The sequence below is a fragment of the Mesoplodon densirostris genome, chromosome 16 (assembly GCF_025265405.1).
Source record: "Mesoplodon densirostris isolate mMesDen1 chromosome 16, mMesDen1 primary haplotype, whole genome shotgun sequence".
NCBI classification, from domain to species: domain Eukaryota; kingdom Metazoa; phylum Chordata; class Mammalia; order Artiodactyla; family Ziphiidae; genus Mesoplodon; species Mesoplodon densirostris.
In genome coordinates this window covers 5,315,699-5,329,633 of record NC_082676.1, presented here as the reverse complement: position 1 = coordinate 5,329,633, position 13,935 = coordinate 5,315,699, and the positions used below count along the sequence as shown (strand labels likewise).

General features: G+C 49.6%; 1 protein-coding gene across 1 annotated transcript; it reads right to left on the bottom strand.

Annotated features, from left to right (window-relative positions):
* Positions 1-910: 910 nt before the first annotated feature.
* On the bottom strand, positions 911-13,870 carry ANKRD60 (ankyrin repeat domain 60). Its single transcript, XM_060077974.1, is given in 8 exon segments — positions 911-2,280; positions 4,481-4,646; positions 6,193-6,323; positions 10,858-10,969; positions 10,971-11,062; positions 11,065-11,238; positions 11,295-11,494; positions 13,854-13,870. Coding segments are annotated over 8 exon segments (1,197 nt in total). The 3' UTR covers positions 911-1,975.
* Between the last annotated feature and the right edge of the window lie 65 nt (positions 13,871-13,935).

Here is a 13,935-nt window from a genome sequence, read left to right as displayed (position 1 = left end):
ACACCACTTGTTAAGTTAAAAGGGTGCCCAGGTCCCCCTGCCAACACACCTCATTAGCTAAATGAACTGACCCTGCTGGATAAGGTTATTTAATATCTGCCTATTGACTTTGGAGAACGTCTGCCACAAACAAGATCTCAGTTTTGACACTGTTGATGCTGAGCTGTATGTTTTTTTCCTGACTATTATTTGTCAAACAGATTGCTGAGCTGGGTCCAGCCACGTCCACTGAGTGTAAAGCCACGTCACCAGCACGGCTCTTACTTGCCACGACAGCAGGAAATGCGGCCAATTAGTGTAAAAGCGGAATCCAGTTCTTGGGATGTAAGTCAGAAAGAAGGGTGGCTGGGATACAGTGCCATTTTCCAGCACCTTCAAAAACAGAACTTCAACGGTCAAGAGACTGTCGCCACACAGACTAACTCCGGAAGCCGTGTCAGGATACAGGGCTTCAGAGAAACATGTATGGCCACGGGTGGAAGGGGGGACAACGCTTCCCACCCGGCAACACTCGTGGCCATTCCCGCCCTGTGGCTTCAGAGCCGGGGAAAGTTCCAGTGAGTCTTAGGTTGCTTCTACCCGTTTCCCCAGTGAAATGAGTTAGTTTAACCATGGTCGGCGGTCCCAGCCGTGTGCCTCAAGTCTCCTACTCCTTTTGTTCCGTACGCTGACCTTAACATAATTCAAGCCAACGCTTAAAAATCAGGACTTAGGGCTTCCCTGGTGGCGCAGTGGTTGCGAGTCCGCCTGCCAATGCAGGGGACGCGGGTTCGTGCCCCGGTCCGGGAAGATCCCACATGCCGCGGAGCGGCTGGGCCCGTGAGCCATGGCCGCTGAGCCTGCGCGTCCGGAGCCTGTGCTCCGCAATGGGAGAGGTCACGACAGTGAGAGGCCCGCGTACCGCAAAAAAAAAAAAAAAAAAAAAAAAATCAGGACTTAGATCAACAAGCCAGGTTTCCAGCTCTGGGAAGCTCTGCAAAGATCTAGCTGCCTTTGGCTCACCTTTCTGCTGCAGCTGAGTCACAGTGCCCACTTCAGACAAGGGTGTGCGTGTCAGTCCGCCCCAGTCCTCACCCCTCCCTCTCGGCTCCCACACCCAGCTCACTCACCCACAGGGCAGCTTTTGTGGGTGTCGAGCCCAGAGTTCAGCATAGACGCTGCCCCACAGTAGGGATGCTGGAACTATCCCAGTTCTAGCAGGAAAGGAGAAAGCTAGTGGGAGGCGGGTGCTTGGACCTTTGGGGGTGGGACAAAAGGAAAAAGGAAGCTGCCAGCTCAAATCCTTCCCCTTACGAGCTCCTCATCACCTTTTACACCGTCTCCTCCAAATCCAGTGCCAGCTTATCACCTTTCACCAAGAGTAACCAGGCGCCCCTGTGGAGAACCAAGCTCTTAGATGCCCCCCAGGTCAGCCTGGCTTCTCGCCCAGCCCCACCTCAGACTCAGGCAGCAGACCCCTCTGGAAAGGTTCAGGAAAACTTCTGGAACATTGCTAGCTTAGGGAGCATCTAGTGCCATGAAGTTTACAAACTGAAATTCACAGGTCACACTGCCCACGGCCTGGTGACGTTTGCCTGTGCTGGTCTTGTACCGTAACAACAGAGCTACTCTCATCACGGCTATGACCCCTATTACGCCAATGCGTTAGATGGTGTCCAGACGGGAGAGAAGGTAATTGGTTCCCATCACCCCAAGCAGCGTTACTGGATACAATGGACAAATAGCTCAAAAGTAAAGGCTGGCATGGGAGCCCGTTAGGTCTGTGTGGACTTAGGAAATGAACACAAACACACCCACTTCCATCAATACCCTCCTCAAGTCATTTACAAATAGGACAGATGGTTTCATATCTGATTCAGAGGAACTGCCACGTTTCCCAGCCTTCCTCCTCACCCAAAGCCACTGGCCGCCGTGGATCTGAACTCAGGAAAGTTACCCCAAGTCAGAGCTGACATGCAAACGTTCCCAGGTGGAGCTACGATTTGTTCTCCTTCTTGGATCCAAACCTGGCCTTGACTCTCTGAAAAGCCTTGTTCACGACAGGGTCCATTGGGTCCTTTGTCCCCAGCTTCACCATCCAGCAGAAGAGGAACATCCGCCGCCTACTCTGGCTGCAGCTCAGGCGGCGGGCAAGGGACATGGGCGTCTCCCCCTTGGCATCTCTGTCGTCGATGGAGGCCCCATATTTGAGCAGGAGGCTGACACAGTCCAGCCGGCTCATGGCTGCAGCCACGTGCAGGGGCGTCCTGCCCACGGGGGATCTGCCCTGACAGTTGGCACCTGGGAAATAAGAAAGTTAGCTGAGGGAGGGCCCCCTGCTGGCAGGAGCCAACCTTCTGGAAACCCGTTCAAGAAGAGAAGCATGGGAAGGGCCGAGGCTGGGAAAGGAATGCTTGGAAGAACGAATAACCAACCGAGTGCACGGAGGGGGGCACTGCTGCATCTCCCCCCTCCCACTCAGCATCCAGCACTGCCTTCCCCCCCCAACCCCATGCTTCTCTTACGGCAGCCAATGACCTTCCTACAATGCCTGTACCAATCTCCCGCTCAAATCCCATTGTTGGCATCTACCACCCTTGGGGCGATGATCTACGTCTTTACTGCTCTATCTCACCCACCCACCCTTATCACTCCAGCATTACCCCCCTCCGTGATCTTCTTTGCCTGCCCATGATCTTCCTCCCCCCACCCATGCTCCGCTTACACCAGCCTTCTGGCTTTATCCCGTCAATATACCTGCTCCCTTATCTTGCCCCAGGATCTTTGCATATGCCATTCCCTTTGCTAACAACGCTCTCATCCTTTTTTCTTTTTTTTTTTCTCCTGGGCTAACTCTATGTTCCTTGAGGTTTCATTCACTTCCTCGGGAAAACCTTCCTTAGCCCTCCTCCCCACAAATCTCCCTGCATTTGTTCAGCAGACATTCTGCGTCTCCAGAACACGCCATGCACGACTGACCATGGAATTAATTATTTGTAATAATTTGCTGACTTCCCTTCATAAACTCCACAAGGGCAGAAAACACGCTTGTTTTGATCACTGCTGTTTTCATCCCTGGCACGTAGCACGATGCCTGGAGAAGACAGGCGCCTGGGAAATGACAGATGATGGGCCGCCTGACTCATGGACAGACTTCACTTCGACTGAATTCCTCACTGCCTCCTGCAGATGGATGGGCTAATGACAGGTGTCCAATACGGACTTGTTGAATTGAATCAAATAGCGGGTAACAAATATCATGACACAGAAAACAAGGCAATTCAATTACATGCAGCTGACATTTCGGTAGCCAGTGTTTATGAGCTATGGCTGGTCGGTGAGGAAGTTTTAAATAGGTTCTCACAACACTTAGCCTCAGCCCTGGTGCCTCTTCACAGCCACTGTCTGCAAAGGACAGAAAACTTTGCAAAGCTGCCTGTAAGTTTTTAACTGGTGCTTTCAAATACATCACAACTCCATCAGAGGGAAAATGACTTTTTATGAGCTTAACGGACGGCTGGGTTGTGAAAAGCCCATATTTCATCTTACAACAGGAGAAGTGAAGAAAGCAGTGGAGGAAGGAGAGGAGGAGAGTCAGAAAAACCTCTGCCCATCCAGACGTGCAGCCCCAGCATCCTGCCTGAGCATCTGAGATGCTTTCCCAGCTTGGTTGGTGGAAGTGGGGGAAACAACACAGCGAGCCTGAGCTCAAGGCCGAAGGCTGGGAAGGAGGGGTCTAACTTGGAGGCTAGTTGATATGGGAAACCCTCAGATGAGGCCCCCTCCTGAGCCCCAAACCATTGACCAAATACCACATTCTTCCTTTGTCCCGAGGAAGCCAGTGGCCTGGGACGTCTGCAACTGTCTACTGTTGGGTGAATGGTCTACACCTCAATCAGTGGGCCCCTTTTCCCAAAAATACTCTACATCCAGGGAAGATAAAACGTACTCCCACAGAACCTCATGCAAAGCCTTTTAACTCGGAGACAAGGCAGGCTAAGGCTTCTATGTCTATGGACAGAGAGAGAGTGAGAGTAATTGCCCTTTGGTGGAAGAAAGATGAAAAGAGGGTGTGGGGCAAATTCAAAGAGAAAGGAGACTGGCTAGCCTGCCAACCACCAAGGCGGGGATGCTGGTTTGGGGTTAGACCCCTCGGACCACTGCAGAAACGGGACTTGGGGTGGGAAGAAATAACAAACAGGATAGGAATATCCCCAGCGGAATGTCTGGTCAGACGCAGTAAACCAGGAAGCCCTGTGACTTGGTGTCCTGAAAGGTCCATCTTCCTGAGCCCCGGCCAGGAGAGGGGACACAGCCTCCAATAAGCATGTCCAAAGACCCCCTCAGACAGGGACTGAGTGGCCCGATGGGGACCTCGATTGGTGGTTGACAAACTTGGGTCCAGGAAACCATTACCGAAGGGACCAGGAGGCAAGCCACTGTCCCCCTTGCCCTCAAAAGAACCGCCCTCTTGAACGTCCTCAGCTGCTATCAGAATTACCGTCTTCTAGAAGGTACTGAACAGCCTCTGAGTGACCCCTGTGTGAGGCAACGTATAGCGCCATGAACGCTCTTTGAGAAATCCACGTCTTCCACTGCTTGTCATCAAAATGCTGTGAATTTGTTGTTCGGTAGGAAGAATCTTCGGCGACACCGAGGCAAGACAGCTGGGCGAGATAAACAGAGTTACGCACGTGAGTCTGGGTGATTTCAGAAGTGCAGATACACCTGGCTGGTGGGTGACGGGACACTCTGGAGGGAAAGTTTGCTTGGATGCCACATGCAGGCTGGTGATGGGATCAGAGAGCGGAGAAGCTGGAAACGAGCCAGGGGAAGACATGTAACTCTCTCTACACGTCCAGGAAATACGAATTTACCATCAGGCAGGCTTGGGAGGCAGGAAATTCTTCCTGTCCATGTTTTGAAGAGAGAAAATAGCTTTTCTGGGTGTCCAGAGGAAGGGGGTTACGGCTCTGAAGGAAGACCCCAGCCGACATGGCATGGCCTCCCCAGAGGGGCACAGGCTTCTCTGGAGATGTGATGGATACTGGCCTTCCGGTCTATTTTTGGGCCCATTGTCTCCGTTATCTTTTGGGACACTCTGAATTCTGCTCCCAGGTGAATAACAGCCCCGAGATATAATCATCACGTGGAGAATTAAGGCTCTGAGCACAGGACGATGACTACGGGCTCCGACAGAGAGGAACCTGGTCGCAGATGTGCAGCATCCGGTGTGGGGTGAAGCGGGATGTGAGGGGCCCCCAGCGGGGTGACAGCAATTCTGGTTCAAGAGAGGAGGGACTCACCCACCACCCATGTCCAGAGCAAGAGCCAGAAAGTCCAGGGACGGACACAGAGCCAGAGGGGAAGCAAGGGAAGGCAGGGGAAGAGGAGAAAAGCAGGAAGGAACCAGACAGTTATGCAAACAGCTGGATGGGCCCCGCCCTTCCTTCTAAGGCTCAGGCTCCAGGGCAGCAGGTCCTGGCTGCGGTCCTGGCCCCGCCACCCCCGAGCCCATTCCCCCTTCCCAGACCTAATCCCAACGCCCCTCCCGCACCCAGCCTTCCCTGATCCCCATCCCAGCCAGAAGTAAACTCTCTCCTCCACAAGCTCATAGCTTCTCACCCGAATTTATTTTCCAGAAAGAACGTGCACTTGTCCCCTCGTGTCTGAATGATCCATCTTCACTGTTGGGTAGACACCCTTCCGCCTCTTGCCTTCCAACTCCCACCCCAGAGCCCAGCTGAGCACCCAGCTCAAGGCCTGGCCAAGAGTTAACGGCACCCACTGTGTTTCCAAGTCTTTCCCCCTTGGGTGAGGGCAGACCCCCCAGGGGATTTTTTGCAGCATTGAACACTCTGGGCCACACGTTTCCAAGTGATCTGGCATCCTCCACTGTTAACTTAGGTTTTCAACTTTACAGGATAGACACATGAATAGAAAATGCGTTGCCCTGGCTCCTTTTGGGGCACAGTGAGTGGGTTACAAGTCACAGTTACGTGGACGCAGTGAAATCGCAAAAGCCAAACAGCAAATGGAAATACTCGACTTGATCATGATGACATGAGTCCTTGTTATCTTTTTCCTCTACGCTGAAACTTTTACCCAAATATTCATATTAAAGACTAAGCGAATCCCCCCCCACACACACACGCCCACAATTTACAGCTGGTTCATGAAGTATAATATCCATTTAAAGAAGCATGAAAACACCTTACTGGAATCCTCTTCCACAGCCGCCAAAACCAGTTCCGTCCATCCATCATAATGCCAGATACATAATGAAATAATTCCACCAGGAACAACATCGTGGAACTTCAGCGGAGCGTCATCCATCAAAATTCCTACAGGGAATGATTTTTTCTCTAAAAAGAAAAATCGGGCATTAAAGATAAACTGTTACATTGGTTTAGTTAAGAGATTACCTGACCTTGGGTATCACAAGGATAATTTGAGAACCTTGAGCACTACTCTCATTTGATGACCCCGCATCCGCCTGTTTGTGGTTATTGATGCTTTTTAGAAAATTAATTTGGCTTAGCTCAAAGAGGAGCCAAACCAAAAAAAAAAAAAAAGGCAACGATTTATAAGATTCTGTAATTGTAACTTGACCTATGGCAAAAAAATACATGAGTGAATAAAAGTCATTTCAGGAGGCAAACCCTAAGTAGAGTTACTTGAACTTGAAGTGACTGTATATTACAGATGTGGTGCAATGCAGTTATACAAGTGATAGATGTTAAACTAAAATACTAACTAATTCTGGTTAATCTTGTCATTAGTTAGCTTAAAGAGGTAATAATGACAAAAATTTGTTGGATCTTTCAAATTGTAGTCTGTGGCAGACTACAACCTTGGCGCTCCTGACATTTGGGGCCAGATGACCCTCTGCTGTGGGGTCTGTCCTGGGCATTGCAGAGCATTTAGCAGCATCCCAGGCTTCTACCCACGAGATGGCAGTCGCCCACTCACCTAATTGAGACCACTGAAATGTCTCTAGATGTTGCCAAATGGCCCCTGGGGGACAAAATTGCCCCAGTGGAGACCCTATGGTAACATAAGCATCTCAGTGACGTGGGATGGAAGAGCTCCTTTCTCTGGGAGGTTCTCCCCAAACAGCCCCTTCCTCATACGAAAGAATGGGGGCCGGGGGGTGGATCCACTCACACTTCCTAAATTCAGACCCTTTGGGGAAGACCATCAGAATTAGTAGAAGAGGATTGTGGAAAATTGCAAGAAAAATGCAGTTGTTTTTAGTTTACTTTTTAAAATACACACACTTCTTCCTACGTGGCCACCTGTAACCTGGCTGAAGGTTAACAGAGTCATTTGTTATCTCCAATAAGCAGTGCCCAGAATGGAACCTCTCAACTCTGCCCAGGTTGGATTATCATTTATTCCGAGTAGAATTCATGAGCTTTTTGGTTTCATGATTGAGTGATTACTAAGTGCCTGTACCCAGCCCCCACATGCTTTAAACCTCACGACGGGCCAAGCTCGTCCTCTCCATTTGCTGCAGGAGTGGACGCAGGCTCGCCTGGCCAGCGAACGGCAACGCTGGGACTCCAGACCTGCCTTTCCTCGGGCACCATGTGATGCTCACTCTAGATTTTGCTGGCACCCTTTAGTCCCCAGCAACTCCAGATGGTGGATGTAAACGCGGAATAGTGATTAGCAAATCTGTTAATTAGGGTCTTATTTGTGGTTCGAACACAGAGAATAATCAGTAATTAGTCTAAGTAAGACAACTCGAAGACTTCCTAACAACTTTGAAAAAAATGGAGCAAGGCTGTGTGTTTCCCTGAGAAAGACAAGAGCACAATTCACACATGCTAAACAGCTCTTAGAGAAATCAGAGCACATTCTCCTTTTACAGGCAGGCAGAAACTGCCTTCAGCTTAGACAAATACTAATTATCATCAGCTAAATAAATTATTAGAGTTGACAACAGACGTGGAAAGGTGACCCGCCTCCAGGAAGATGTTCACCCCCCTTTAGACTCGTGTCTCTCAGGGTTTTCACACACATTATCCCATTTGATCCTCGCTGGCAACCTTTGAGGTGGGTGAAGAGGCATCAGGCTGGTTATTTATCCGCAGAAGCCCAAATTTCTTCTACTGACGTGGTGTACCTTCTCTCCTTGTTTGCGTCAACAGTAAGGATGGCAACCAAGCTTGAGAGAGGTCAAGCTCCTAACAGTTGCTAAGTGCTTGCTGAGTGATAGGACTGTGACATCAGTGTTAAGGCACTCCATCCCTTTCATTCCCTCTTAGCTTTCTTGAATTTATTGCTCAGCATAGCTCATCGGCAAAAATAAATTAACGGAAGGGGTGGCAGACATCTGTAGTTTAGGACACGTAATTTTCGAATTACTTGTTTTGGAACTCTTACTAAGTTCTTCCATAGCTCACTTCACTTTTAACACATTAAGCACAGGTACATCTCTTTCCCGATAAAGCCTCAAAAATGCTCCAAAGCATCTTCCAAATACCCCTATAGCAAAGCAAATACATCATGAAAAATGCTTAACTGATTTCCAAGAGGGCAAAGGAAAGGATTTTGGCCTTCAATATACCTTCTGAGTCTCCCGAGTCACTTCTGCCTAAAGGGGGACACGGCACTGAGACTCCTAGAGCTAACGGGGCTCTGCTTTACAGGTTAGGAAACTGAGCCCCGGAAGCACAGGGCCTGGGAACACGATTCTCGTGGAGACTGGCTGCTATCAGACCTCTGTCTCCATGGCTTCCCAGCCCCTGCAGTATAACTGCAGTCTCTCTGCAATATCGGCTGTTCACTTTCTCTGTGCAGACCAGAGAGTTTTTTATATCTTCGTTTTCTTGAAGTGTTTTTGCATTGATTTCAACCGGGTGGGGAGATGTTGGAGCCTGGGGGCTTTGATCCTGTTCTCATACCCTAAATACTGTAGGGATCAGATCGGGACAGCCAGGTCCTCAGGCTGAGGGAAGGAGACCGATGGAGGGAGAGATGGGGCTCTAGGGCCCTTGCCCACCATGGGGTGCCTCCCCCATGGGATTTGTCTGGACAGGGGGCCTTGAGGTCCTGATTCAATCACAGTGAGCTTCGGGCACTGGGTTTCGATTCCAGTTGGGCTAGCTTTGAGCTCCTGACATCACAAGGGCACAGCTTGAGATTCGAGGTTCTGATACGGACTGGGTCAGTGCCAGTATTCGGGGTTCAAACGTGGACAGGGTTTGAGATTTGGGGTCCCAATGAGGGCAGAGTTTGCTCTGGATTGGGGTTCTGATGAAGGCAAGGTTTGCTTTCTGTCTGGGAGTCCTGGTATGGGAAGGGTCTGTTCTGGGATGCAGAGTCCTTCTGTGGGCAGGACTTGTTTTGGGGTTTGGGGGTCTGATGTAGGCCTGGGTAGTGTGGCAACTGGGGGTAAGGAATCAAACAGGTCTGCCCCGGGATTCGGGGGTCTTGATAGTGACAGGTTCGGCTCTGAGATTAGGAGTCCTAATATAGGTGGGTTTGGTCTAGCATTGGGGGTTCTGGTGTGGATCAGGTTGATGAGGGATTGGGGTTTTCAAATACAAGCAGAGTTTGCTTTGAGTTTGGGGGCCCTCATGTAGGCAAGGCTCATTTTGAACTTTGGCTTCCTTACACAGATATGGCTGGCTTAAACCTTGGAGTGCCAGTGTGGACGTGGTTTCTGTAGAGGTTGGAGGTTCAGGTATGGGTAGACTGGACTTGAGTTTGGGGTCCTAGTGTGGGCAGAGTTTGTCTCACGTCTTGGAGCCCTTCTGATGACACTTGGCTTTGGGTTCTGCTGTCGTCATGGTGAGCTTGGGAACTAGCTTTCAGGTGTGGGCAGAGTTAACTTTGAATTTGGGGGTCCAGATGTGGGAGGAGTTCACTTTGGGCCCTGGCATCCTTACGTAGACAGAGATGGCTGATGGACTGGGGTTCAGATGCACAAATGGTTAAGCAGAGAGTGGGGCTCAGAATTGGGTGTGCCTGCTCTGGGATCTAGGGTCATGATCTGGGTAGTAGGCTTCACGCCCTGGGACTTAGGTTTCTGTCGCGAGCCGGGGTCACCTGAGGATTGTGTCTGAGGTTCAAACGTGCATATGGTTCGTGCAGAGATATGGGGTTCCGAAGAGGGCAGAGTTTGCTTAAGGCTTTAGTGTCCTTGAGTCTACACGGTTGCTGGGAGGACTTGGGGTTCGGATGGTCACATGGTCAGCCTGGGGATTGGGGGGTTCAGTCTTGGGCAGGATTGTTCTGGACTTGGGGTCCTTGCACGGATGTGGCTGGCTGGAGGGCTGGGGGTTCTGGTGTCCCACAGCCCAGCACAGGGACTTGACGTTTAATTCCATCTGGGGTCCTGACACGAGCAGCTTTGCCCAAGGTTGTGAGGTCCCGCTGAGGACAGGTGTTTCAGACTGGAGGTCTTGTGTAGCACTGCTGGCTTTGGGACTTGGGTCCCTGATGAAGACGTGGGAGTTTGAGGGTCTGGTGTTGGAGGATCCTGCAGTGGCACCGTCTGTTTCGGGATTTGGGGTCCTGACGTGGACAGGGCTGGGCTTAGGTTGGCAGGCCAAACTAGACAGCTAGCTTTGGGCCTGGAGTCCCAGCACAGGCAGGATTTGTTTGCAGATTAGGGTCTTGCTGTGGACAGGGTCTGCCTGGAGATTTGGGGTCTAACGTGAAGCTCGGCTTTTCTGGAGCTGGGAAGTCCCTATGTGTCCAGGGTTAGCTTTTCCACCCGGGGTTTCACGGGGGTGGGGTTTGTTTTGACATCTGGGGGTCCTCCTCAGGGAGGGCTTCCCTTCCCCCACTGCGGGTTCAGAGGGGACTGGGTGCCCCGGGTCGAGGGAGTACGCGGGGCCAGGAAAGGGGTCGGGCAGGAGCCACCTTGGTCCAGGTACTGGAGCCGCTGGAGGTGGAAGGGGATGCCGGCTATTAGGTCCAGCTCCTCTTTGAGCTCCCGCACCGTCATGTCGCTGCGGCAGCCTGTCCCTCGGAACCATCTCCCAGGAATCCTCCAGCAGCACCCGCATGACGAAGACGTCTGAGGCCAAGTCGAGCGCCAGGATCACAGCCTTCGGGTCCCCGACGCGGCTCGGCCTCGGGCGCGGGCGCGGGGCTGCGCGGGGAGGGGCTGCGGAACGGCCGAGCCCGCCCCCCGCCCGTCCGGCCGGCCGGCCCGCAGTGGCGTCTGGGCGAAAGGCGCCCCCCGGCGGCCTGGCCGCCGCCGCCGCCGCCCGGTGCCGGCCGCCCCCGCCGCGGTGGACCCTCCGGGACGGCCGAGCCCCCAGCGCCCTCAGTGGGCCGACGGGCCCGCCGTTAACCAAGGCGGGGCTCCACGTGGACGCGGGTGACGCGTCTGCGATACGGGGAAAGGGCCCGGGCGCTTCTAAAACACTGGGAGGATGTATTGAGATCCATCCAGCGGCCTCGCAGAGGCCGCGCGCCCCGCAGACCCAGCTGGGCCGCAGCCCCGACTCCTCCTCGCCGCTTCCGAGCTGCTCTCACCGTCAGCTCCTTGAAACTGTAAGACGAGGCGGCTCGTGGCCGTTGTTAGGCAACTGTGACCTCCTCTCCATGTCTGTTTAAAATACAATCATTGCACAATTCGGGGCCAACTACCTATAGGAATTATGTGTGAATAATGCTCTAAATCATCTTTGCATGCGTCGTCTACAGAGGGTGGTAAAGTGCAGACTTTAGCCATGCTTAAAAATCGTTATTTCTTAGCATGAAGGAAAAAACCAACATTGCAAAAATATGACCCCTTTCAAGCCGATCTGGGCCCAACTTGACAGTGAAAAAACCTGATACTTGGCCACTCCGGAAGTGGGAGACAGACCTTCCTGAAAATTTGCAAAGTTACATCAAAATCCGTCCATATTGAAAACGTTCTCGAATTCTTGAAGTGAGAAAGGTGCTAATGAAAACACTTAGCAAGGAGGAAATGTCCACTTGGGGAAAAGATGAGATGGTTCTATTGTTGAGATGCCTTTCAAGGCAGCTGTACCTGTGAGAAACTATCTCGTGCTTTTCCATTAATTCACCGGAGGAGACCGAGTGCTCAAGAAAACAGGAAGCTTACCTTCAGTGGTCAAATCACAGACACTCAACACTGCACCTAAGAACAATTAATATGTGAAGACCTAAACTGATGGAGAAGCTACAGGAGAGGACAGCAAGGGCAACCAGAACAAGCTTAGAAAAATCTCAGTTGTTACCAACGAAGAATAAAATGCAAGTTTTCAACATACTTTTTGAGAGAAGTTAATCATAAAAATAGCTTTCCACTGGAAAGGCATTATAGAAGAATTTTAACACATAAACTGAAAATTTAAAGGTTAGATTATTTATTTACCAAAGAGTCTCAACAAATCTCTACCATCACATCTGATTCAGCAGGCAAATCCTACACATCACAACACCAACTGATTTGTTTTTTCCTTAATGGAAAATGAAGCTCTGCACAGAATACAAGATTCCAGTTGAGTAATTCTACTTGCTGCTAGATCAACAGATTTTACAACATGATAATCTCAATTTCTAGGCAATAAAAATAAATTAAAAATTGCTTGTTACTGAAGCAAAACAATACCTCCATCTATTGACTTTAGGCAAGTACTAAATACAAGATAGATTGATTTTTTTTTTCTTAATATGTAGTCTCCAATGTATTAACTCACTCTTTGCTGAAGTTGTCAAAATGCTATCCTGGGTTGCAATGTGAAATTCTCATACATGTGCCTTATTTTCTTTGGCACGGTATAGATTCCTTCCTTTCTTTTTAAAGAGTCAGCCCAGTGGAATTTGGGGGAGGGGAAAACATCCTGTATACCAGGAAATTCAATATATAGCTCCAGAAATTTTATCTTTTAAAAAAAAGAAAAGAAAGATAAGAAAAAGATCCAAGGGAAGAGTGAAGCCAGCTGGCGCGCCCTTTGCAGCTATAGCTCTGGGACCCCACGTGGGCTGCCCTTTCCTTCCCTTATGCTTGCCTTTGAGAAGATACAAGTAGAAACAAGAAAAATAACTTCAGCATACATGTACGCAGAATTTAATCAACTGTTTATAGAGCCTTGAGTTATTAATTAATGCAAAACCTGTTTAAATTCTAGAGTATCTTTCCCTTAGTCTGAATTTTAAAAGCACGAAATCTAAGTTCTGTGTACTTAGATTTGAAGAGTATCATAATTTAACCTCCCAAATCACTGGCATTTGTGGCCAACTATATAGAGGGATCAGAACTATGAGTTCCTATATTTTGTTAAGATTCTAAAGCATCAGATAGAAAGTCAATATCCATGCATCTCAGTGATCAATTTCCCCCCACCCCCAAGTTGTTAAACAAATGATAATATATCCATATAAGAATGAAAATCTTTCTGCTATTTGTGCCTCTATCAAAGGCCAGTACCTATCTTTATGGAAACAGTTCCTGCAAGAAGAGGAGGGGGAGAGTGCCTGAGGAAAAGTTCCGAGTACAGTTTACAACAAAAGTACAATATTAGAAAGAATGCCATAAATCAGTCTTTAGTAGATTTCTTTAACTATCACATTTTTCAAAAGTAAACAGATTGGGCTATATTTGCAGCAACTCAAAGTGGAGCATAAATTTAAGTGATGTATTTGTTCTGTTCACTGATAGGAGGCTTATCTTACATTAATATATTTTCTTCCTGTCACGAGTTATTTACGTATGTACAGTATTTCAGTTAAAAATAAAATACCATAAACTATATTTTATAGGAAAGCATGAGGGAAGCCAAATATACACATCTGTCAAAGACTTAAAAGCTTCCAACAATGTACTTTATTTTGCGGGGGGAGGTGTTGGCTGGGGGGTTAAATAATATAGTCTGTAATAGAGAAAACAAACCACTCACAGGCAGTCTGATGCCATGGAGGTTCCCCACCTCAACCCGCTCAGTGACCCACCTGGTTCTACAGCCTTTTCACAGATTTCCT